The 22249-nt window shown below is 40.9% G+C and overlaps 2 protein-coding genes across 12 annotated transcripts in view; one reads left to right on the top strand and one right to left on the bottom strand.

Moving 5' to 3' along the window:
- Positions 1–15684, top strand: part of FAM189A1 (family with sequence similarity 189 member A1) — a 383608-nt gene extending 367924 nt beyond the window's left edge. For both annotated transcript variants that reach the window (XM_037910747.2, XM_043523432.1), the window contains 4 exons: positions 914–989; positions 4800–5396; positions 12150–12478; positions 15099–15684. In XM_037910747.2, coding sequence (XP_037766675.1) covers positions 914–989; positions 4800–5396; positions 12150–12478; positions 15099–15284 — 1188 coding nt within the window. In that variant the 3' untranslated portion in view covers positions 15285–15684. The remainder of the gene's footprint in view (positions 1–913; positions 990–4799; positions 5397–12149; positions 12479–15098) is intronic.
- Positions 15685–18131: 2447 nt separating this feature from the next.
- The window catches only part of APBA2 (amyloid beta precursor protein binding family A member 2), a 207267-nt gene continuing 203149 nt past the window's right edge, over positions 18132–22249 (bottom strand). For all 10 annotated transcript variants that reach the window (XM_043523427.1, XM_043523431.1, XM_007053758.3 and 7 more), the window contains 2 exons: positions 20299–20439; positions 18132–18328 (listed from right to left, as the gene is read on the bottom strand). In XM_043523427.1, coding sequence (XP_043379362.1) covers positions 18257–18328; positions 20299–20439 — 213 coding nt within the window. In that variant the 3' untranslated portion in view covers positions 18132–18256. The remainder of the gene's footprint in view (positions 18329–20298; positions 20440–22249) is intronic.

Below are 22249 nucleotides of genomic sequence, written 5' to 3'. Positions count from 1 at the left end.
TATCAGGCAGTGACTGCATCAAAGAGCTCACAGTCTAAAAAGACAGATAGAGGTTGGGGAAAAGCAGCATGAACAATGTGAGGACAGCAGATAGCATGATAGTTCCATGATTAGTTAGGCGGGGATAAGGTACATGGAAAGAAAAGTGAAAGGAGTGCATGCTGAAGGGAAGAAGGGTGAGGATGACAGGGCAGGGGAAAAGAGAATATGTGAAGAGGGTGTGACGGGAAGCTGAGGTGAAGAGACTGTGAGGGTGTTGTAGAAGAGGGTTGGAGCAAGCAGCCAATCAGCAGAGGGCAGAGAAAGTCCAGTCAAAACTGCAGAAAGTTCTCTGTGTGCACTTTGGCTGTTTCTGAACCTGCTTCTACTAGCTGTAGTCTCTGCTGGTCCCCCCTGCACTTTTCCCCATTGCAGAAAGACTGTAGGTAATAGGAGCATTGTGGGGCATGGATCAGTTCATATTGCACTCCCCGTCAGTACTGGCCAGGGAAGCTAATGATCCAACCAGCGGATCAAATTCAGTGATGAATCCTGGTCATGTGCCATCTGAGGCATGTTGCACGTATGCTAAGAAGATAGGAGCATTAATTTTAAGCACCACAGTCATTATGCTTTGTAATGTTAGCCTGAAGCCCTAAATGCCTCTGAACCCAAGATAATTTATTTTATAGATTCTGGAAAATCTAGCAATTGCTTTAGGCATATTCATTTACTCTGCATCTGCTGCTGATCCAAAAATATAGTAAATTGCTATGTCTATGAATACCTTTTGATTTGAATAGCAACTTGTAGGATAGCTTTTTCACATTACCAGTCATATCCTTTAGATCCATGACAGTATGTTTCAGCCCTGTATTTGTGGGTAATGCTATCTGTAGGCTAACACGCTATTTATTATACACTTTCTGTACAGATCACCGGAACAGCTCAGCAAGTGACTGAATCCAGTTTGGGTGAGAGAAACACGACAGCCGGCTTAAGTACGCAAGGTGATTTTACTGTTTGTTTATTTTGGGAGCATGCAGTTGTCACTAAGGCCATGTCTATCCTATGGGTGCTACAATGACACAGCTACATTGCTGCAGCTATTCTGCTGTAGTGCCATAGACTGCAGCCTAGACGTAGGGCTTAGAGTGAGAGAAGGAGTTTATCCATCCATGTGTGTAATCCATCTCCCTGAGCAGCGGTAGCTAGGTTGACGGAATTCTTCCCTCGGTCTAGCCATGTCTACACTGTGGGTTAAGTTGGCTTAACTATGTCATTCAGGAGTGTGAATTTTTCACACCCTTGAGCACGTAGCTATGTCAACCTAACTTTTAAGTGTAGACCAGGTGTTATAGTGGGTTGTTTCCTCTTATTCGTTCTTTTCTACCTCGAAGAGGAGGGATTTGGTCCCATCTTGGTCATAATAACTTTTGTCCCAGTCATTCACTACTTTCCTTCTTCACAAACTGATGTTGCTAGAATGGCTAAACAGGCATAGAAAAAAAAGCCAGTTTTCTTCTCCAAAGGTGTCTCCAAAGCTCTGTGGAAAGCTTACTTTGGAAGCTTTCTTGAGGCTTTTAGTTGTCTTTAAAGCACCATGCATTCCTGTGGCACTCTATAAATAATATTAATAAGCAACTGTGGCTGCCTTTGGAGTGGTACACTCATATCGCTCTTCCCTACTGCTGCTCTGCAGTATGTTAGCTGTGTAATGTACATAGTCTCCAGAAGACCAGGAATGAACCTGAGCTCTTTTTTCTGAAGGCAGATCTCTTGAATAGAGATGCTGATCAGCAGCAGCACAGGGGCAGCTCATTCTTTTAACCACGTTTATCAGGACAGCCTTTCTGCAACAAGCCTGATTGACACTGAGAGGTATTCACCTCTAGGTCACTGTTTTAAATTCAGCTCAGTGACCAGAATGTGTTACTACCTGATGGCTGTTCAGTGGTATGTATGAAATGTGGTGATGGTCTCAGTCCAATCCCCAGCAGATAGGTGTCCACATTATAGCCAACATTAACATCTGGTAGGTATTACCTCTTGGCACCCTTGCTGACAATCTCAGAAGAGAAGTTAAAGTTTTAACAGGTCTGAGGACTGAACTATCCTCTAATATCTTCCAAAACAGTGTCAGAGTATGCTGACAAATCAGTGTTGGAAATCGGATACTTCCCATGACGTGTCTGTTTTGTGGATAACTAGAAGTCTTCAGTCTTCAAAGTGGTCAATCCCTCACTTTTCACGAGCACTAAATATTTTTTAAAAAAACTGTTTGACATCTTTGTGCAGTGAAGTGTGATGTTGACGATTCAAGGTGACCAGTTTTTATTATTAAGGAGGTGCTGTTTTCAAAGAGTTCTCTTATATACTCCTAGCAGATATTTAATTTGTTTTATCAAAACTGAATTTATTGGGTCACTATGATGAGCAGAATGTCTCCCCTTTCTGCTTTGTATTGAAATAATATGTGATGCTGTAGTTGAGTTAAGAATCAGTGATTCAGTCATAAACATTTTGTAACTGTGCAAATGTATTTATTATGTAGACATTTTTAAAATGCATACTCTTTCTTTGACACATAATGGGGGGTGTAAAAGTATATGTGCATCTTTTAAAAATGTAACTCTTCATTACATTTTTATTAAATGTTGGTATTACTAACATGATAGAATACGTACAGTGAATATAAATCCAACATTTTCATGTATATTCTCATTTCTAAAGAGGTTCTGCCTCCAACCACAGGACTGTATTCCTTTACATACTGAGAAAGAGACAAGGTGGGTGAGGTAATATCTTTTATTGGACCAGCTTCTGTTGGTGAGAGAGACAAGCTTTTGAGCTACACAGGCTTTTCTTCAGGAACTCTGTGTCAGGTTGAAAGCTTTTCTCTCCCACCAAGATAAGTTGGTCCAATAAAAGATATTACCTTAGCCACCTTGTCTCTCTACTATCCTGGGACCAACATGGCTACAACAACACTGCAAACATTTTGCTTAAGTATATTATACATTAACATGCTATGTCTGTGTCTACACTAGGTTCCCCCAACGCCCACCCTCACAAAAATACCCCAAAATAACATTGTCACTGTTGTGAGTGCCACAGTAAAGCAGTCATTGTGCAGCTAGACATGCGCTGAACAGGGTTAAATGATAATGGTAGTCAAGATGATGTTGACCAGCCTCTACTACAGCTCCCTCTGTTGGTACCACCAGGGAACTGCAGCAGTGGAGTGTAGCAATCATGAGAAAGTGTAAATAAGGCCCTTAAGTCAGGCTGACCAATGCGTCCAAACAGCTCCAAGCAGGATATAGAGAGAGTGGGAGTTCTGTTTGGAAGGTTTATACTATCTGATTGTTTCTGAGTATCAGTAAAACCAAATCCTGGAAAAGAGGTTCCATGGTTTGGACATGTGCTCTGAGGCTGGGATACGGATTTGACCCATTCACGCATCTGTCTTAATATTCTAAAGATTTCAGATCATGACTTAATGTGATATGTTACAAAGATTCATCTTAACTATCCAAGAAGCTTTTGGAGATATTGTGATATATTTAACAAACATACTATTTAAAATAAGTATTTACATCACCAAACTTAAGTTTCAACAGACCTGTTACACTTTGAGCAGTAAATATGCATTTTAACATGTCTAAATAGATATTTACATAATTGACTAATGTGTCCTTTGGCAAACTTAAATTGCCTGGCAAATATGAGTTTATTTCCCACATACCCAGAGGAAAATACTAGGTCTCATTTAGAAATTTTGAGTGGGGATGAAAAGTCCTTCATAATCTAGCCTTTTGGATATTTGACATCATATGCAGTGATGGCTCCTTCTCGATATCTTTGGAGTTCCAGGGTGATCTGGTAAGCCCCTCAAATACCATGGCTCCCTTTTGAAGTTTACAATATTTCCTGCCAGGCCAGGAATACAGCAGTAAGAGGCTTTCTTTCATTTCAGGACTTCCACTGCTTCGTGCTAGCCAGACTCCAGGTGCACGGAGGCACTTTACCAAACATTTATAAACCTGCTAACAGATTCCGTTGTCCCATCCCTCAACACAAATATGAGCACCTGTTTACCTTACCAACATTGCTATCAACAGCTATTACATGAAAAGGAACAGAAGTACTTGTGGCACCTTAGAGACTAACAAATTTATTTGAGCATGAGCTTTCATTGGCATCCGAGATTGCTGAGCTGAATGGAACAATTTATTTTAAGTGATGTATATTCTTCATATAATAGGGGATGACACCTGGTAACTCCTCATCAATTCTAGTCCACTATAGAAAAGTAATTGGTTGTATTCTGAAGTTAGGCAAAAAAGAACATATAGGCCAGGATGTAGGTATGGTTCTTTGTTCTCTTTGAAAATCATTTCTGACAAAAAGAGGAGAAAAATACAACTTTACGTAACACACAGACGTTTTCGTTTATAATATAAATGTGTGAGCATCTTGGAAGAAGAGATAAAAATCTCAGCTTCTAATACAAAAGGCTTCCACGGTGATGTATATCTGCAGAGAATGTTGAGCTTTTATCTACCACGGAGAGAGAAAGAAATCTCTGATACGCTATACATTTTGTATGCTAGAGAGATGGTACAAGGGTGGACTCTTTTTCGAAAAGGTCCTTGATGTGTATTTGAGACACATGTGATGCCTAGTTACAAGGTGTTAGACACAAAACTAGCATTGATAATACTGGTAGGTATAAAACTTTGATCAATGAATGAATGCTAATAATGATGATATACACGACTGCAATATGCTAATACTTCAAATGCCTTGTTTTGCAGTTTCTGTTGACAGTACCTCTCTTATGGTCTCTGAGGTTGCTGACATCCCAGATCATAGCTACTCTTCAGAGGATCTTTATTCTCTGGAAGTTCAGGGGTCTCTTCATTCCACACACTTTTCTCCATACAGTACAACCCACAAAGGGGCCACAAACAGGAGCTGCACCAGTTTGGATCACAGCATTCGCTCTGGGTTTCACAGGACTAACTCACAATGTTCCCCTGATGAGGATGGGAGTTCCCACAGCAGAGCTTCTATGGACAGATCTCAAGGCCAGGAATATGAGAACTATGTTCATGGCAGAGCCTCAGACTGCTCTTCAGAGAATTTCAGCCCATCAGAAAGAGAATCCCAGAGCTCTGTTAGAGAAAACAAAGACACGCCACCCTTGAAACAAATGAAAATCTGTTGTGGGGTCTTTAACCAGCCTGCTGCTGTACACTCTCAGCCCTCTCCCTGTTCTGTGCCTGCAAGTACTTCATCACACTATGGCTGCCCCGAGAGAACTGCCCAGCAGCACTGCATTAGAAAATACGGCATTCCAAACATAGTCCGATCCACTAGTGACCCTGTATCATGTTCATCCAGCACAGAAGGTAAGTGTGGGCCACTAAGGCAAGGTAGTATGGAACAAATCAAGCACAGGTGATTTATCCTGCAGCTAGTATTGTTGGAAGTTATATCAAGTTTTGCAGCGTGATTTACATATGTAGAATTTAGCTCCTTGTACATTTCCCATGTTTAAAAGTTATAGGCAGAACGAATGTGGGGAAAAGTGTACACGTGTGAAATTAATAATTGCTGTTCTTAATTGTATTGACCTTTCTGCACTGAGTCAAGAAACTACACCTTGGGCAACGTATAAAGAACAGGTGCTTCTCCTAGTCTGCCACTGTCACACTGAACACCAAGACTAAAGAGTTGAGTGGAAGCTGGGGTACCACTCAGGAAAGGGGAGTGGCCAAGCAGATATACTTGTAGTGCGGCAGGCCTGGCTTCTGGTTTGCCTCCCTGAAGTGGCACTGTCTGATAGGATCAGCAAGCGATACACTCACAGCACTGTCTCTAGAGGCAGCAGCTGCAGTATGACTGTGTAGTGACAAGACAGTGGGTCAGTTTCAGAAGGGTGGTGATGAGAACAAGAAGGTGGTAGTGTCTGGCTCTCCTGCAGAAGTCTCTTCTGCTATAAAACCCCCCTCAGCCACAGAGCGAGAGAAAGGGAGAGGTCTTGCTTAGCAGCTGCCAACTCTTCTTGAAAAATCAGTTTATTACTGTGAAAGAGAAAGTATTTGTTACAGTAGAATAATTTGGCCAAATGATAGCAGAGATGATACAATAGTCTATAACTATTGAAAAGGGATCGACATCACAAAAGGAAGTAAATTGTTCAGGGATTTTCAAAGGAGTAAAGTGGAGAAATAGATTGAAAGTAAAAGGAAGAAAAGTTCCCCTTCCAGTAATAGCAGTTGGCCTGTTGAATAGTTTTCCAAGGGAACTGGTGGAAGAGTCATTGCTTGGCTAATTTAAAGCAGAAGCAGACAAAACATGAAAAGAAAATAGTATGTAGAATAACCCAGCACCAGCAGGATGATGGGCTAGACGATCTACTAGGATTTTTGGATCTTTAATTTCTGTGATTCTGTGAATTTCAGAGACGTTAACATGTAGTTCTGTGAGCTCCCTGGGACAATGAGTTAATGCACTGGCATTTTAAATCTAGAAACCTGGCTTCAAATTGCCACCCAATAAAAGTGTGTCCTTAATCTAAAAATAGTATATGTTGGATTTCTTATATGTGAATGTTATTATAATGCTGCATATCTGGTAAGAAGCAGCTGTGTGGGTTAAAACTAGGGATATGGGAACTCATTTTGTTTAATTTCCCACCCACTTAACTTCATGCATTGTAAAGTTGGACTCAAACATTAGGTTGTTTATTCTGCTTAAGAGAGACTGTAAATAAAGTGGCAGAGAAAGATCTAAAGACAACACCAATATGCCCCTGTGTGTATGTAACATATAGGAAGCTTACTTGTGCTGATCTAGCTTGTGGGAGATTCTTTCATCACCAGATTGTTTGTTCTTTAAAATTAAATCCCTTTGAAGAAATGGATGAGTTTAAGTGAAGGGAAAGAGAACTTTGCAAATTCAAACCATTTTGTAAACTTCAGCAACAGTTTGAGAGATTCATAAAATCTCCAGCTCCATGGAGTTCCTCAACCCTAGTCATAACATCTGCCTGCTTTCCTCCCTGCTTGGGTGAAGAGTTTGTTGAACATTATATGGAAATTACATAAATATTACAAGAAGCATATTTCCAAAGACATGTAGCAGCTGTTTGTATCAGCCCCTTCAGCTTCATCTTTCCTAAGGTGCTTTCTCTTGTGACACACAGCTGGAGTTGCTTATCTTTGGCTTTCTCTGCCTAAGCATTTGATCTGGATACTTCAGGGGTGGGCTATGAAGCTGTAGAGTTTAACATGGAATGTTTAGATGCTGCAAATTGCAATCTGGTAATTGCTTTAGGCTGTACATTGTTCATTCAGTGGAAAAACTTCTATGCAGCAGTGAAGGCCTGAGGCACAGTGGAATTGGGGTAGTTTCAGCGCAGGAGAGGCAGAAGATCTGCAGCCCATTCAAGGGGGTCCACATTCTTTGGCACACCACCATGCTGGGGTGTGAGAACAAAGGCCAGGTAAGGAGTGGGGATGTTCCTTGCAGAATGAGGGAACAGCATTCAGCATAGTTGCTGCAGTATCTGGCACAGAACTCTACTGATGTTCCATGCCTGGGAAGGAGGATTCTATTTCCCTTCTACCCATGCAACTCCTTTGTGCCAAGTCCACCTAGGTGGGCGTGTTGCAGTGAGGTGGATTCAGCCCGGTACGAAGGGCCCCAATGGCTCTGTATTTGTGTTAGAATTTGTTGGCAGAAGTACGAAGAAAGCCTTTTGATGTTAAAGCACACACAGGTCCCTGCTTTCCATAGAGGAGAAAAGCAAGGTAAGGGAAAGGAAACATCAGCATCCTGATCACGAGCCAGACCAAACAAATGTTCTCCAGAGGAATATAAACCTACAGAAAATTGACACATCCACTATCCTTTGTGCTTGTTTCTACTTCCTCGCAGGGAGGGAGTTGTGCCTGAGGGCTTGCACTGGGGGGAGGTGTGACCTTGCAGAAATGGAACTGGGGATCAACAGAGTTTGAGGACAAGAGGTGGGATGCTGGGAACTAGCAGGGCTCCACCCAAAAAGGAGAGGAAAAGCTAGTCGTTGCCAGTAATTTACAGTTTAGCTTTCTGTCCTTTTATTATCGTTTGTGTTACGGTAGCATCTAGAGGCCCCAAATGAGACTAATCCTGCTAGTGCTGTACAAATATATAGTGAAAAGAGAGTCCCTACCCCAAAAAGATTAGTCTAAAAAGACAAAAGAGAAAGGGTGGGGGAGAAATTATTTGCTATCCCCATTGTATAGATGGGGAATTTAAGCACAGAAAATAAAGTGCTTACATTGGTAGATTTGTGTGGGGGGCGATCTTTCATGGGGGAAGACCAGGTATGTGTCTCATGATGGAGAAGTTGTAGGAAAATGTTAATTTAGAACTCAGTTTCCGCTCCCAGGCGCCACCAATTATCTTCTCTCAGGTGCCTGCCATATTTCCACTATATAAGTACTGATTTTTAGGCATTTATAAATGTAATGCTACATATTGATGTGGAGGGTCTCTGCCAGATTGGATCATGCATGCTACAGCCATTGCACAACTAGCTTCCAGCATAAAATATTTGAGCATAATTATTGCACTTGCGCATTACCTACAGTAACACAACAGCCATTACGCTTAATGTATTAATAATCCAGGAGTTAAAGTGTTTGTTTCCAAGCAGGTTTAAGACTTTATGGAGTTTTGTGTCAATAATCCTCAGATTAATGTGCCCCCAAGTAAGACTTGACATGATAGACCCATTCTGGTCTCTTTGGTCAATAGTCCATCCACTTACCTCTTGATGTTGGGAGTCAGATTTCTTGTTTGTTTGTTTAAAGCAGGGTATCTGCTGTTTCAGATACAAGAACATCAAAAATACCTTTGATGTAATAGACTCTTACGGTCAGTAATCCCTGCATATTGGGACTGTGGTAAATTCACATACAATCTCAGTAAGAAATGGGTTCTCAATTTTAAAATTATTTATAAATGAATTGTTTATATTTTTTTCATTAAGCTATAACCATAACAAAGGAGGATTAAAAGAATTAGTGATACTAGTATAAACTGCATCTACGCTGGGAGGGTTTACCAATATAGCTGTGCACTCTAGTCCAGAGTAAACCCATCCATTGTTGGCATTCTCTATAGTGACTAGTGTGGCAGATAACGTCTAGTATTTCATTTTGCTCTATGCCCAGCGTCATGAGTGTGGTAAAGGCTGCCAAGACAAACTCCACTTAAACCCATTGAAATGTCACCTCTTAACTGGAGAGCCATACACCATCATATATTGCAGTACCTAGGTACATCAAGGCAAGTTAAGGATAGAAGCAGCCAGCCCTCTTAATTTCATTATGACTTTGAGTTTGTGAGACTCGGTGTTCTTTTAATATTGTTTTTCCCTCGTTTAATTATACACTTTGCCAAGAAGGATTAGACCAGTTTTTCATTATATGCGTTGCCCTGAAGATGCAGAAGAAAAACACTCTGTAATGTACCTAGAAGTTCAAAATAGTTTTCGCTGTTAGAAAGAGTAATAAAAAGGCTTACCAAAAATAGGTGGATGTAATCCTTTTTGACTGTCAGAAGCCTGTGGACAAAAAGACTGTGGTGGTAATTACTATGTGGCATCATCACATGATCATTGTGCTGGCCTCACAGGTACCCTCTCAGCAGAGAGCAAAATACCTCTGGAACTGTTTGCAGATGCTCTGCAGTTCATTGATGCTTTGGCAACTGAGTGATAGGATGGAGCTCAGGAAAAGTTGGCACGATATTATCCAGAATGCGTACATTAACTAAAATTAGTGGTGCATGACACTTGCTCTGCAACAGAATGAATCTGTAATGGGGGATGGAATTATTAAACAGAACTCCTGCTCCTTTAGACGTAGGGGCAAGAGGAATTCATCCTGCTTGTTTCTAGTACATCCTAGATACCTCTATGATTAAGTGGGTCTCTTCAGGAATTACAATAGGGCCTGCTCCTAAAAGGAGCTGAGTCCGCACTGCCCATCATTGATGTCAACTGGTTGTCAAGATTAGGCCTATAATATTAAATATGTGCACCTAAAAAGATAAAGATACAACAAAGAGGAAAATGCATCGTAACCCTGGAAACATTTCTTAACAGGTGATCATTTGCCTGCACTCCTACATGTAGACAACATTAGGAAACAGGAGAGGAGTTGATTTCCTAAAATTGGATTATAAGGTTTTTTTTCCCTATCAATAATTATACCAAGCTACAGACTGAAAAATAAAATCAAGTAATTGGGAATCTTTTCCTGCAAACTCTGTTAATAATAATAGTAATAATAAATTATGTTCCGTATCGGATAATGCCATTTTCCATGCACATGATGCCTAGATCCAGATGTTCTCTCTCTTTTCTTTTATTCTAGTGCTTCATTACAGTTTCCCAGTTAAAAGAGATGGTTCCCAAACCATCCCATTATGGTCACGGGGACTTAGGCACATATACACTTCTCCCAGCTTGGTGCAGAGGGGCAGGGGTGGGTGGAGAGTGAGTCCACCCTGTGATCACCCTGCAGCAGTGGCTCCTGTCCTGCACCTGGGGTTGCACCACCACTTAAGTTTGACCCTGCTGCCCCTCCATCACCTATCCACCAAGCCAGTTAGGGTTGCAATGCCAGGGTGCAGGATACATATATTTAATGGTGGTTCGCAAAAAAAGACTCAGTGCAGTTGGTAGGTTGCCTTAGTAAAACGTATTGGAACCACTGAGGTAGGTGTGGGGGCAAAGATTTGTGACAAATTATAATGCAGCACATCCACATATTTTGGGAAGCAGCCTTCAGGAGAAAATCAGGGGAGACCTGGATCTCTTATTTCATCATGGGCTTTTGCTCTATTTTTCACAATGTTTTGATGCATTATTCACTTTGGAATAAAATGACTGAAGCCACCGGACCATCTTAAACTTTTCTTAGTCTGACTAGTTCTCCTGGGAACTTTAGTCTACAGCTGTGTTTATAGCATAGGGGCAGTGGCTTGTATATAATGAATGTTTGTCTCAGCCCAGCCTGTAGTGGAAAAATTTCCCCTAACTCAAATAGTATCAACTGGCATTCATGATAGCAGTATTAGCAGAAGGGTCAATGAACATGACGATTTTTACCTATCCACTCTCCCATGTGGTCCCTCCTGGTCCTGGGGAGGAATGTTGCCCTGCCACTCTCAGTGCTGTAAATGGAGAACTTTTCCAGGAATGCCAGTGTGAAGTGTTTCACCAGCTTTCAATTCCCTTATTAGAAGTCTTTAAAATCGATATTTTTAAATGACAGGTTTCAGAGTAGCAGCCGTGTTAGTCTGTATTCGCAAAAAGAAAAGGAGTACTTGTGGCACCTTAGAGACTAACACATTTATTTGAGCATAAGCTTTTGTAAGCTACAGCTCACTTCATCGGATGCATTCAGTGGAAAATACAGTGGGGAGATATATGTACACAGAGAACATGAAACAATGGGTGTTACCATACACACTGTAAGGAGTGTGATCACTTAAGGTGAGCTATTACCAGCAGGAGAGCTGGGGAGGAGGGAGATAAGTTATAATCAAGGTGGGCCATTTCCAGCAGTTGACAAGAACATCTGAGGAACGGTGGGGGAGGGGGGAATAAACATGGGGAAATAGTTTTACTTTGTGTAATGACCCATCCACTCCCAGTCCCTATTCAAGCCTAAGTTAATTGTATCCAGTTTGTAAATTAATTCCAATTCAGCAGTCTCTCGTTGGAGTCTGTTTTTGAAGTTTTTTTGTTGAAGAATTGCAACTTTTAGGTCTGTAATCGAGTGACCAAAGAGATTGAAGTGTTCTCCAACTGGTTTTTGGATGTTATCCCCACTGTATTTTCCACTGAATGCATCCGATGAAGTGAGCTGTAGCTCACGAAAGCTTATGCTCAAATAAATTTGTTAGTCTCTAAGGTGCCACAAGTAATCCTTTTTTTTTTTTTAATGTTTCCTTTGTTTTATACTGGTGTTGCACTGTGAACCTACTAGGAGTTATAGGCTGTAGGCTGAATGTTATAATACTCCCCTGTGAAGATGTTTGATTTGACACCTTTCTTATTCTAGACTTTTTTTAAAAATCCATTTTCCCCCCTTTATTTTTAGTTCCCGTTTCTAGTTCTCATGTAGCTGCCTCTGCTTGCCAGGACTCTGTAAGCCGTTTCCCATCCACTGGAAAACAAAGAGACACAAGGAAACTTGACCTACAGTTAAAGCCAAAGGCCTTCAACACAATCTCCAAAGAGCGACCACACTCTTTAGTAGACCTTAAGGCCTATAAAGACACAAAAATTTTGGTGGCTAAATTTTTGGAACATTCGAACTGTAATCTCCCTCCAGAAGTGCGTCACGTTGTGAACAGCATAAGATCTGTAATCAAATCTGATGAAAGACACATGGAAGAAGCCATCTTCAGTGCCAACATTATAGACCAGGTAGGATCACTATGGTATTTATAATAAGCAGGAACCTGGTGCTAACATGCTTGTGTCCTGGGTTGGCTTTAGAGTATTAATTTTGTCAAGCAATGACATATTTTGAACTGAACACGACATGATTTTAAAGATGGCCTTTAAACTCCACAGAGCAGGAATTTATACTGATGCTATCCTTGAAGATTTATAGGGAACTCTCACCTTATTTTTAAGCTTACTCTCTTCTCCCCAACTGTAAGGCAGGGGTGGAAAATGTATTTGAGGATATAGGATACAAAGGTTTGGAAACTGACTTGTAGCTTTTGCTTCTTGAACTAGTGAAGCTCAGATGCATTTTGGAGCAGATACATTTGGATGGCAGAAGGGAAGGATGGAGTCTACCAACTCTCCAAGAATGGGTAGATAGACAAGTGGTATTGGCATCTGTTCTGAAGGAGGACAGTGCTTACCCATGCTTCTGGCTAGAAGATGAATGCTGGGTTTGGTTATTTTTTAGGAAGTTGGCAAATTCCAGTTCTCTGAATTAAGGAACAGAGGATCCCCCACACCTTTGACTGAGGAATAAGTTGGGTTCAAGTGCTTGGAAGAGACCATGAAAACACAAAGCATTGAACAATGCATGAAGTTTAAGATGTTTTGTACTCTAAAGCATGATTCAGAATAAACCCTTTTTGGCCATCTAATTTTCTAATGCCTGTTGGCCAAATTTTGAAGTCCTTGATTTCAGTGGGAGTTTTACTTGAATACGACTGCAGGATTGACCTCTTATTCATTTTGTAACAAAAATATCAGCTGTAGAAATGGAGTTCCCTTCTCCCAGTGGTTCGGGAGGCTGTCTGAGAAACACGCTTGCCCAAGTTACCTGTAAGCTGCGCAGGCGCTCAGGGAACCTGCTGCGGCTGGGGGAGAGGCGCCGCCCCCCAACCTAGCCCAGCGCCCAATCAGTCATGGCTGGGGGAGGGGCGGCCTGTGCCCAGGATCTACTGCGGCCGGGGTTGGGGAGCCTATCCCACAACCCCAGCGCTGCCGCGGGGTGGGGAAACCAGCACCTCTCCCCCCAGCCCATTCTGCACATTGTGGGGGAAATTAGAGGGAACACTGATGCTAGCCCCACTACCATAAGATTCTGGGTGGAAAATTGAGGATATATAAATGGGAGCAACCCCATAACCTGGAGATCATTGTCTGTATTGCATTTGCCTGCTTGTCCACTCTTTTCCTTAGCAGTATGAAAACTTCCTCTGTCTTTAAATAGCATTGTCAGAGAAACCTAAGTGCTGTACAAAGTGTCCACGATTGACCAAGGCCTGATCCTAAGATAGTTTGCATGAGCCTTTTGCTAGCTGGCAAGTAGAACAAAGTGAAATACTAACCTTACTATATCTAGTTACAGCAGTGGAAAAGCAGTAATATCCTGAGATACTTAAGAATTCCACAGTGACCGTATGTCGTTAACATTTTTATTGCTTTGCAGTCATTAAGCTCCCAACGGTTAGAAATCTGAAAACAGTATATTAGGGCTATAATGGAAAGCCATAACGTCTCAAAAAGAAAAAGACCATAGACTGAGTGTTTTAGACAGATAGTAAAAATGGAAACCACTAGTGCAATTTTTATCAGGTGTAGGCTTTTAAGAGCCAAGGAGACACATGGCTGCCTCAGACAAAGGCAGTAATCCTAGCAAAGTTATTTTTCCAGTCAGCAAACATTAATAGTCACTCAAAGTCCAAGCAGCTCCATCAATCTGCTCTTGAAGCTCAGAGCCTTTTCAATAACCATTATGTAATTCAGAGTTAGAGGTGTAAATGGAAGTGACAAGCTACTTCACAAAAGAGTTGCTCTTTAAGTGATGGTAAGAAAGAACACAAATTTTAGTTAATGGACGAGAAAATCAATTTCTCTTCCCCTCCCCAAAACACACATGACCCTCTCCCCTCAAAGCAAATGGATGGAGTTTCATCGTCCCAAACTTACACCTGAGGACTAAAAGGTAAAGCTGTGTTCTAAGAAAACATCTTCCTCTCTGTCTAATTCCCCTCCTTCAAGCCTCAGCAGGCGTCACAATTCCATCACTTACTCTCTGATCAGCAGAGGCCAACCACAGCAGTACTCTGTCTCCCCTTTATCTCTAAAAATCGGTCTGAAGCAGCATAAAGATCAAGAGCCTGAGATCACTCCAGCCTAACTCAGGCTTCCTGTCTAGCTGCACCCAGGTCAGACCATTTGGAAGGCCCCCAATTACCAGTTTGTTCCCATGTGAGAAGGGGGAACATATTTTCTTTAATTTAAACCATGATTTTTTTTTTTTTGAAGGACAGTGGGTTCTGCTTTCTTTGTCCTGGCAGCAGTTACATGATGCTGCTGCTTCATGGGTTGTCAGTGAGGAATGAAGCTGAGATTTCCAGCAGCAAAAGCACAGCCCCTCCCACTTGAAGTAAAGGCCATTGGCCATATTAGGATTTTACCTTCTGTGGGCTACCCAGTATTAAGTAAAATTCAATAAAACAGAGTGAGCAGAAAACTGTTACTGTAACAGAAGTGACTGAACCTTTGCAGTGAAACAAACAGTTCTTATCCTGTCTCCTTTCTTCCTCCTCCCTCCATGTTCCCCCTTTATCAGGTAATTACAAGTTCCCAGCAGAATGTGAATACCTCTAGAAAACGACTTCAAGAAGATCTTCACCTTCAGAGCTGTGGTGCTCTAAGTTCTCCAGTTGCCTTCTTACGCGGGTCCCACATCACTCGCAGTTTAGAGCGGGACAGGCCACACAGTTTGATTGGAGTTTGCCGGGAGACCATCCTTTGATAACAGCTTACAGGTATGCAGAAAAGCTGATTCCAGCCAAGAGAAGAGTCCAGCACACAGAGAAATGCAAATAATGGACGGCTTAGAAAGGAAAAAAAGTGTCTTCCTTTTGGAATTCCACTTTTTATTTAACAGTAGAACAACAACACTCTTTTTCTGAATGTAAATTTTTGAGCCCTGCAGTTTGCAAAATTTAAAGGGTTATTATTAAACTGGTAACAAATGTTTTCCCAAACAGACATGCATTGATTTGAAAGTATTGATAGAGATGCTGCTGCCATGGAGCATTTGCTGAAAACCATCACCAAGAGACCTTTTGTACAACTTACAAGTTGCATTTATTTAATGTACTCAACGGGTTTTAACTATCATCAGTGTTTTAATAAAAAGTATTTCTGGACTTGCTTCTGCACAAACTGATTTGGTCAGAAATACAAAGAGTCGCTCTTATTATAGGAGCATAGCTGCTTTCGCTGGTCCCTTTCTTTCCATATCTAAGTGTACATAGATTTCATGATGGTAAGCTCATTGTTATCTTCTGCTAGAGCTGTTTTGTTTCTCAAATGCCCCTGGCCCTTTTAATTCTAGTAAAGGCTGCACAGTGATTTATTTTTTGCTTTCTTCTGAATGCTCATGACTTTGATGGTTTGGGAGACGTTATAAATTGAAGTCTAAATTCGCTGCAAATTATGTCCAGCAGGTGCACTATGGATGAAGCCATTGCACTGTTGGAATTGCCTAAAAGCTGACTTCCATAACCTTTCGTGGAGAACCACTGAGCTGAATCCAGACAGAGCTACCTGGGGGCAGGGATGGGGGGGACTGCTGAGCCAAGTTTGAGTAAGTGGCATTGCATCAGGGGAAGTGACTCCCCTATCCTGGCCAGGCTCAGATCCTATCATTGCCACCTTGTCATCATCATCTGGTGGGTCTGAAGCCACCCAGAGCTAGGAGTAGGATATTGTGGATACCATTCCCACCAGTAGAGGGGCCAGAGCTCCCCTTTCCCTGTGAGGAGGGCAGCCACCCCACTGGCCTGGACCCTTGCTGACCCCCATCCCCATTCCCTCCCATCTTAAACTCTTTAGTCTTCATGGTAATTTTGGAAGGGAGGGGGGCTCAGTTTCAGATTTTGCCCTGGGCCCTGAAAAACCTCTTTAAAACCCTTAATCTACATATATCGTTGTCATCCCATTGGGCCCTCATCTTGCTCTGATTTGGTTTAGTCCATTTGTTAGCATGAAACATTTTATTACTACAATTTTCTTCTAGTAGTTGTTCTACATTAAAAATTGGTGTAAAAATCTCAACTAATGCCAAATGGTGCCTGCCAAGTCTTTAAGAACAAAGCAATGCAAGCTACAATTCAGCAAAGGGCATGAACAGTGTTCTCATAAGGAATCCAATCTAATGTGCAAAATTATAAACATATCTCTGGGGTTTAATTGCTTGGCTCTTTTCATTTGTGTCACTCTGAACTTGGCAGACAATCTGTGGAAAGGTCACAAGGGTGTGTAGCTGGAGATGGGTAGCTTTAGTTCGGAATGTGTGTTTGTCAATCATCAATACTGCTGTATTTTAAGTTGATGCTGCTTCAACTACATTCATATGAAGCTACAGTGACATCCAGTGGCAACAAGGTAGGGTAATTGCAAGCATCCATTCACTATACATTCTGCAGAAATACCACCTACTATTGTTCTGACTTCAAGGCAGCAGATGGATTCCAACTACCTGATTCTTTGCAACTGCACTTAGATGAAGAATTAAATTTCCAGTAAGATTTTTGAATTCTGTAAACTTACTAACAGAATAAACAAGATAAGCAAGTTGTCTTTATTACTCCAGATTTATTAGTGAGACTAGGGTTAATTCTTTCCTAAGGTCAGTTGCATGCAACATCTATGTTACTCCTTGAAATACAGTAATTCTAAAGCTTTAGTTACTGCAGGGTAAGGCTTCTAAAGTCACAGTGTATTTTCTTCAAGGCCTTGTCATCCTGTCTCACCCTCCCCCCGACCCTAAAATCAAGACAAAGTTACATTAATGAACAATTTCTCATAATGAATACAACTTTACTACTACTTATTTTATCTATACACAGTCTAATACTGCTAATGGTGCTAGTTCCTCCTCATTCACCAGAAACAAACATTCAGAACAATGCCTCAGAAATAAGAATGTTTTTATAAAAGACTAAGGATGGCTCTCCCATTTTGAGCAAATGTAAATAAAAGGGTAATAAAAATATTACACAAACCATGGAACACATTTAAGTATCAGAAAAGTAGTTCTGTTAAACCATGAAAATTAAAAATAAATGTAAATAAATATTTTAATTTTGTGGCATTTATTCTTTATTTAGCATCAGAAACACTTTCCTGTTCTTTTGTTATACACTTACATTCACACCTTGCCATACTTACCATTATGACAAATGTAACATGTAACTACACCAAACACTACCACGGTTTTACTTTACATTAGAATCTAATAGCACACATTCCTAATCACTGAAATTTTAAAATGCCATCTGCCCTGGATCAGCTTTCAAATTATGCAATACGCTGTGGAGGGACCATTACATGGGACTTGGATTTTTTTTTTTCTTGAGGCTGCTGTTCAGTTGCTTATCTTTGCAGTAAATGTTCTGCCCACTCATTATCAAACATGACAGACAGATGTACACCATGCCACATGAAGATTACAAATAAATATGTTTAAAGAGTTTAGAAGATGTTGCAAAATACTATGTCTTACAAAGATTTTGTGTCAGTGATTACTGTCCGTGATAAAGATGGTTATCACTTTTTGGCAAGGGAGAGACGCTTGGCCATTCAGTTTGTGGAATCTTCAGGTCCTGTTTCAAAGCCTTTCATTCACACAAAATACAAAATTCTTGCTGCTTCTGTGTAGACTTCAACTTTGATGGAATCATTTAGTTCTTTTGTTGAGAGAGACAGCCTCATGTGCTAGATGTACAGGGGTGTCTCTTGGCCAGTTAGAAGCCTGAACATTGCAGCTGGCATAGTCTTCATATGAATCTGTCAATTGATTTACATAAAATATAATAACAGAATTATCAGTTGAGAATCACTAGGGGCCTGATGCATATATCACTAACTGCATTCATTGACTTCAGGGGAGGTATTCCTGGTTTCTATCTAGAGCTGGGGGTGGGGAGAGGGTCTGTTTTTAAATGACATGATATCAAAATAGCAAAAGCAATTGAAAACCAGCTGCTATTACAGATTTCATCCAACCACCACTGTCCAAGCTAAGGAAATTAGCCAGGAAGAAAATCTCATGTACATGAAAATTCACCCTGCCTACTCAAATATTGACTGGCACTGGATTTTCCTCTGTCCACCCATCCCTTTACACAAACAGTATCTCTAACATGGAATGTGAACCTTTGAACATGCAGTTTAAACTTCACCACCCACTATGTTCTAGTGCATTCAAATTTAGGTAAAGCAAGTTCCCTCACCCCCATTCCCACTAAATCAGCAATTTACAAGTATCATTTTCAATCCTGTTAGCAAGGGTGATTGGGCTCTGATAGGAGTAAAGGTGTCAAATAATCAAAGGAAGCATCTGGCAATTACACTGGTAAATACTCAGTAGGAAGAGTGGGAGGTAAGCAGAGATTTCATTAAACATTGTTAAAAGACATGGCATTGCATGAACAAATTATAACAAACTTTTTTGCAGGTATTAGAAACAACAAACCTATCAACTGTAGCAAAATAAGCACAGATGGACCTGCCACTTTGGATTTTACACCAGGAGGCGTATTGCTACAATACAAGCTGCAAGGAACCAAGCGTGATTTTAGACAGCAGTGAACATTTTAAAATAATGATAATCTGCACTTGTCAGACTATTTTTAAAAAATCAGATACTGCACAGTCAGGCCATAGCCTTTTATAAATGTACAATTACTTAGGACAGCTTAAACTCTAGCTGCAGTAGTCCAAAAATCATAAATTACCTGGGCTATGTTTTTAACTGCTATAGCCTTCCATTTAACGATTTTTATATACACAGATTTTTTTCGCATTAAAACTACACAATGAAAAATAAGAAAATAAATAATAAAGGCCCACTACTCTGAGTTAGTGATAATCATTTCACCACTAGAAGTAGGAGCTATGCCAATTCATAAGGGGTGAACTTCTGCCACATACAGCCCTCACCATCCAGTGCTTAAACACTCCATTAGTGGGTGGGCCTTGGTGGGGAGTAGAGGGAGTTCTCTGTACCAGCTCACCCTAACCAGAGGGTGGAAGGAGCACTGGCTACTGGCTCTGTAGTAATGTGGATGCAGGAGCCACTATGGCAGTCCACAGGGCTGTGTGGTGTATGAATTCCATCTCACCATCCTTGTGGTGTTCCCTGCACAAATCCAGTTAACTACGGCTTTGTGAAGGGAGAGTTGGGCTAACTTGCTGGTCAGTATTTCCATGGCATAAGCATAGTGATGCTACCTGAAATTCAAAAGGGACGAGAAGGCATGTCACCAACACACATCTCGTTTATCAGTCACTAGTTTTGCTAAACATGGTGAGGAACAGAGACATGTTTTACTCTCCTACCCCATTCCCTAACCAGAGTCAGAGAATCTCAGCTAAAATGAAAGGATTAAAATATTAGTCAGTCTTAATCTCTCGCCTCTCTGGCAATCAATTCATTTTATGACTGGAAAATCTAAAACAGAGATTTTTCATAGCTCTTGGCTATAAAATGCTTGACTGATATTTCTTCACCTACCTGAATGGTTGATGACTGACAGCAGCTTCAAATGTCAGAATCAGTCAGGAAAACTAATGGTAAAATCCAGATAATGTAGCCACAACTGCTTTACTTTTATGGTTTCATTGGGGGGAGGAGGGGTAATACAGTGTTAGCACCAGATTGTTTTCAACAGCAGGAGCCGAAGTATGTAGAGAGAGATTCTCACTCACGTGTTTCAACGCTTTGATAAAATATTTTAAATTCAGACAATTCTTACCTCTCCCACTGAGTTAGACAAGGCTTGTACTATCTTCTCGTGAGCAGTGGCCACAACACTTTGCCCGTTGATCTCAATAATGCGATGTCCTACTCGGACCCCTCCCCGTTCAGCTATTCCACCTCGCATCAAGCTGCAAATCTGGCAGGCAAAGTCAGAGTTTAATTAAGTTAACAGTTGTGAAGCTGTAGCAGGTCACTCGCAACTGGGTAGGCGGACGGGTTCGCTCTGCCTAAGCCAGTGCACTAAAGAGAGCAGTGTGGCTGTGGTGGATCCGGCTGGCCTTCTAAGTAGGTACCTGAGGGGTTGGGCAGGATTGTGTTCCGGTGCGACTACAGCCACACTATTTTCAACATGTTAGCTCCTGTCCATCTACCTGTGCTAAAACAGCTGCACTGTCACCAGGGAAATGAAGTTTCAGGCCCGTGCAAAAAATAAATAAATACATAAATAAAAAAGGCAGGGGAGGAATGGAACCTTATGAACAATAGTTCAATAGCTGGTATCTCAAAGCAGACCAAACAGGGAGGGGGGAAAAAACAAAATAATATGTTCCTTTTGTCCACACATATGTACACTCCAAATTAAACCTTAACCCAGATTTTTGTTTATACCACAAATTAATCCTTCCAAAAGTACATGGTATTTAAATGTGCCTATAGAAGCGACTAAGTAATGAATGAGAAAATGTTAACTGCTAAAACATCCAAGCAACATGATAAGCTGAAATGACATTGTGTTGAGTGTGTTTCCTGTGAGAGCCCCAACTATTGCTGAGGTGCCAGTTGTAGCATATAATTCAAGGGTTGCCGTGGGAATTTCTTTAAAACTACTACATCGATATAAAAATAATACTTGCACCGCATCAGCTCCATCTCCAGTAGGAAGACTCCCTAAATCAACGGTTTGTGACTTTATCACAAATCAGACTGCATTATATTTAAAATGTGTTTTTCTCCATGTAGTCCAAGATCATGGAGAGTGATTCAACTTAAATAGAAGGCTCCAGGGAGGCCACCTGGCATCTTTCACAACAGAACAGGTACAGCCAGGGCATAGTCCAGAAAACATACTTTAGGACTGTGCTTTCTACCTTAGTGGTTCTCACCCAGAGGGTACGCAGAGGTCTTCCAGGAGGTACAGCAACTCATCTAGATATTTCCCTAGTTTTACAACAGGCTACATAAAAAGCACTAGTGAAGTCAGTACAAACTGAAATTTTATACAGACAATGACTTGTTTGATTTATTTTAGAATTATATGGTAAAAATGAGAAATGTAAGCAATTTTTCAGTACTAGTGTGCTGGGACACTTTTGTATTTTTATGTCTGATTTTGTAAGCAAGTAGTTTTTAAGTGAGGTGAAACTTGGGGGTACGCAAGACAAATCAGACTCCTGAAAGGGGTACAGTAGTCTGGAAAGGTTGAGAGCCCATGTCCTAGATCACCACTAATGGCAAGAGGATAGCTTGGCATCCTGACAGATTCCATCATTGGACTCCCAAAGGTTGGCAAGTACAGCAGGAATTTTTTTGGTGATGTATATACCTTGCCATAAGAATTGACTTGGGACTATGTTCCCATTTACACAGGCCTCTGATGGAAAAAGAAATGTTGACTATTTTATGCAGTTGGTCAAAGCTTTTCAAGTTTGAAAAAAAGGTAGATTTAAAAAAATACCAAAATATCTCTCTTCTCAAACTTTACTATTTTTAGATTGAGCTACAACACGACTGTATTCAGTTATCTTTCTTCCTGGCTTCAGAACAAACAGAGGCGACTTTTAAAAAATCTGTCCTAAGTAACCTGCAAGAAACCTTCATTGGAAATTACTTTGTTAGAAGTACAAGAGCTAGTGACCAAGTGTTATTTCTGTCCACTGCATCTCTTATTTTGGTGACCATTTGATATACTTTTTCACTGCAGTTGTCTACAGCCTTTCCTTGCAGAA

The sequence above is a fragment of the Chelonia mydas genome, chromosome 10 (genome assembly GCF_015237465.2).
Source record: "Chelonia mydas isolate rCheMyd1 chromosome 10, rCheMyd1.pri.v2, whole genome shotgun sequence".
NCBI classification, from domain to species: Eukaryota; Metazoa; Chordata; order Testudines; family Cheloniidae; genus Chelonia; species Chelonia mydas.
This window is presented reverse-complemented; position numbering and strand designations above follow the sequence as displayed.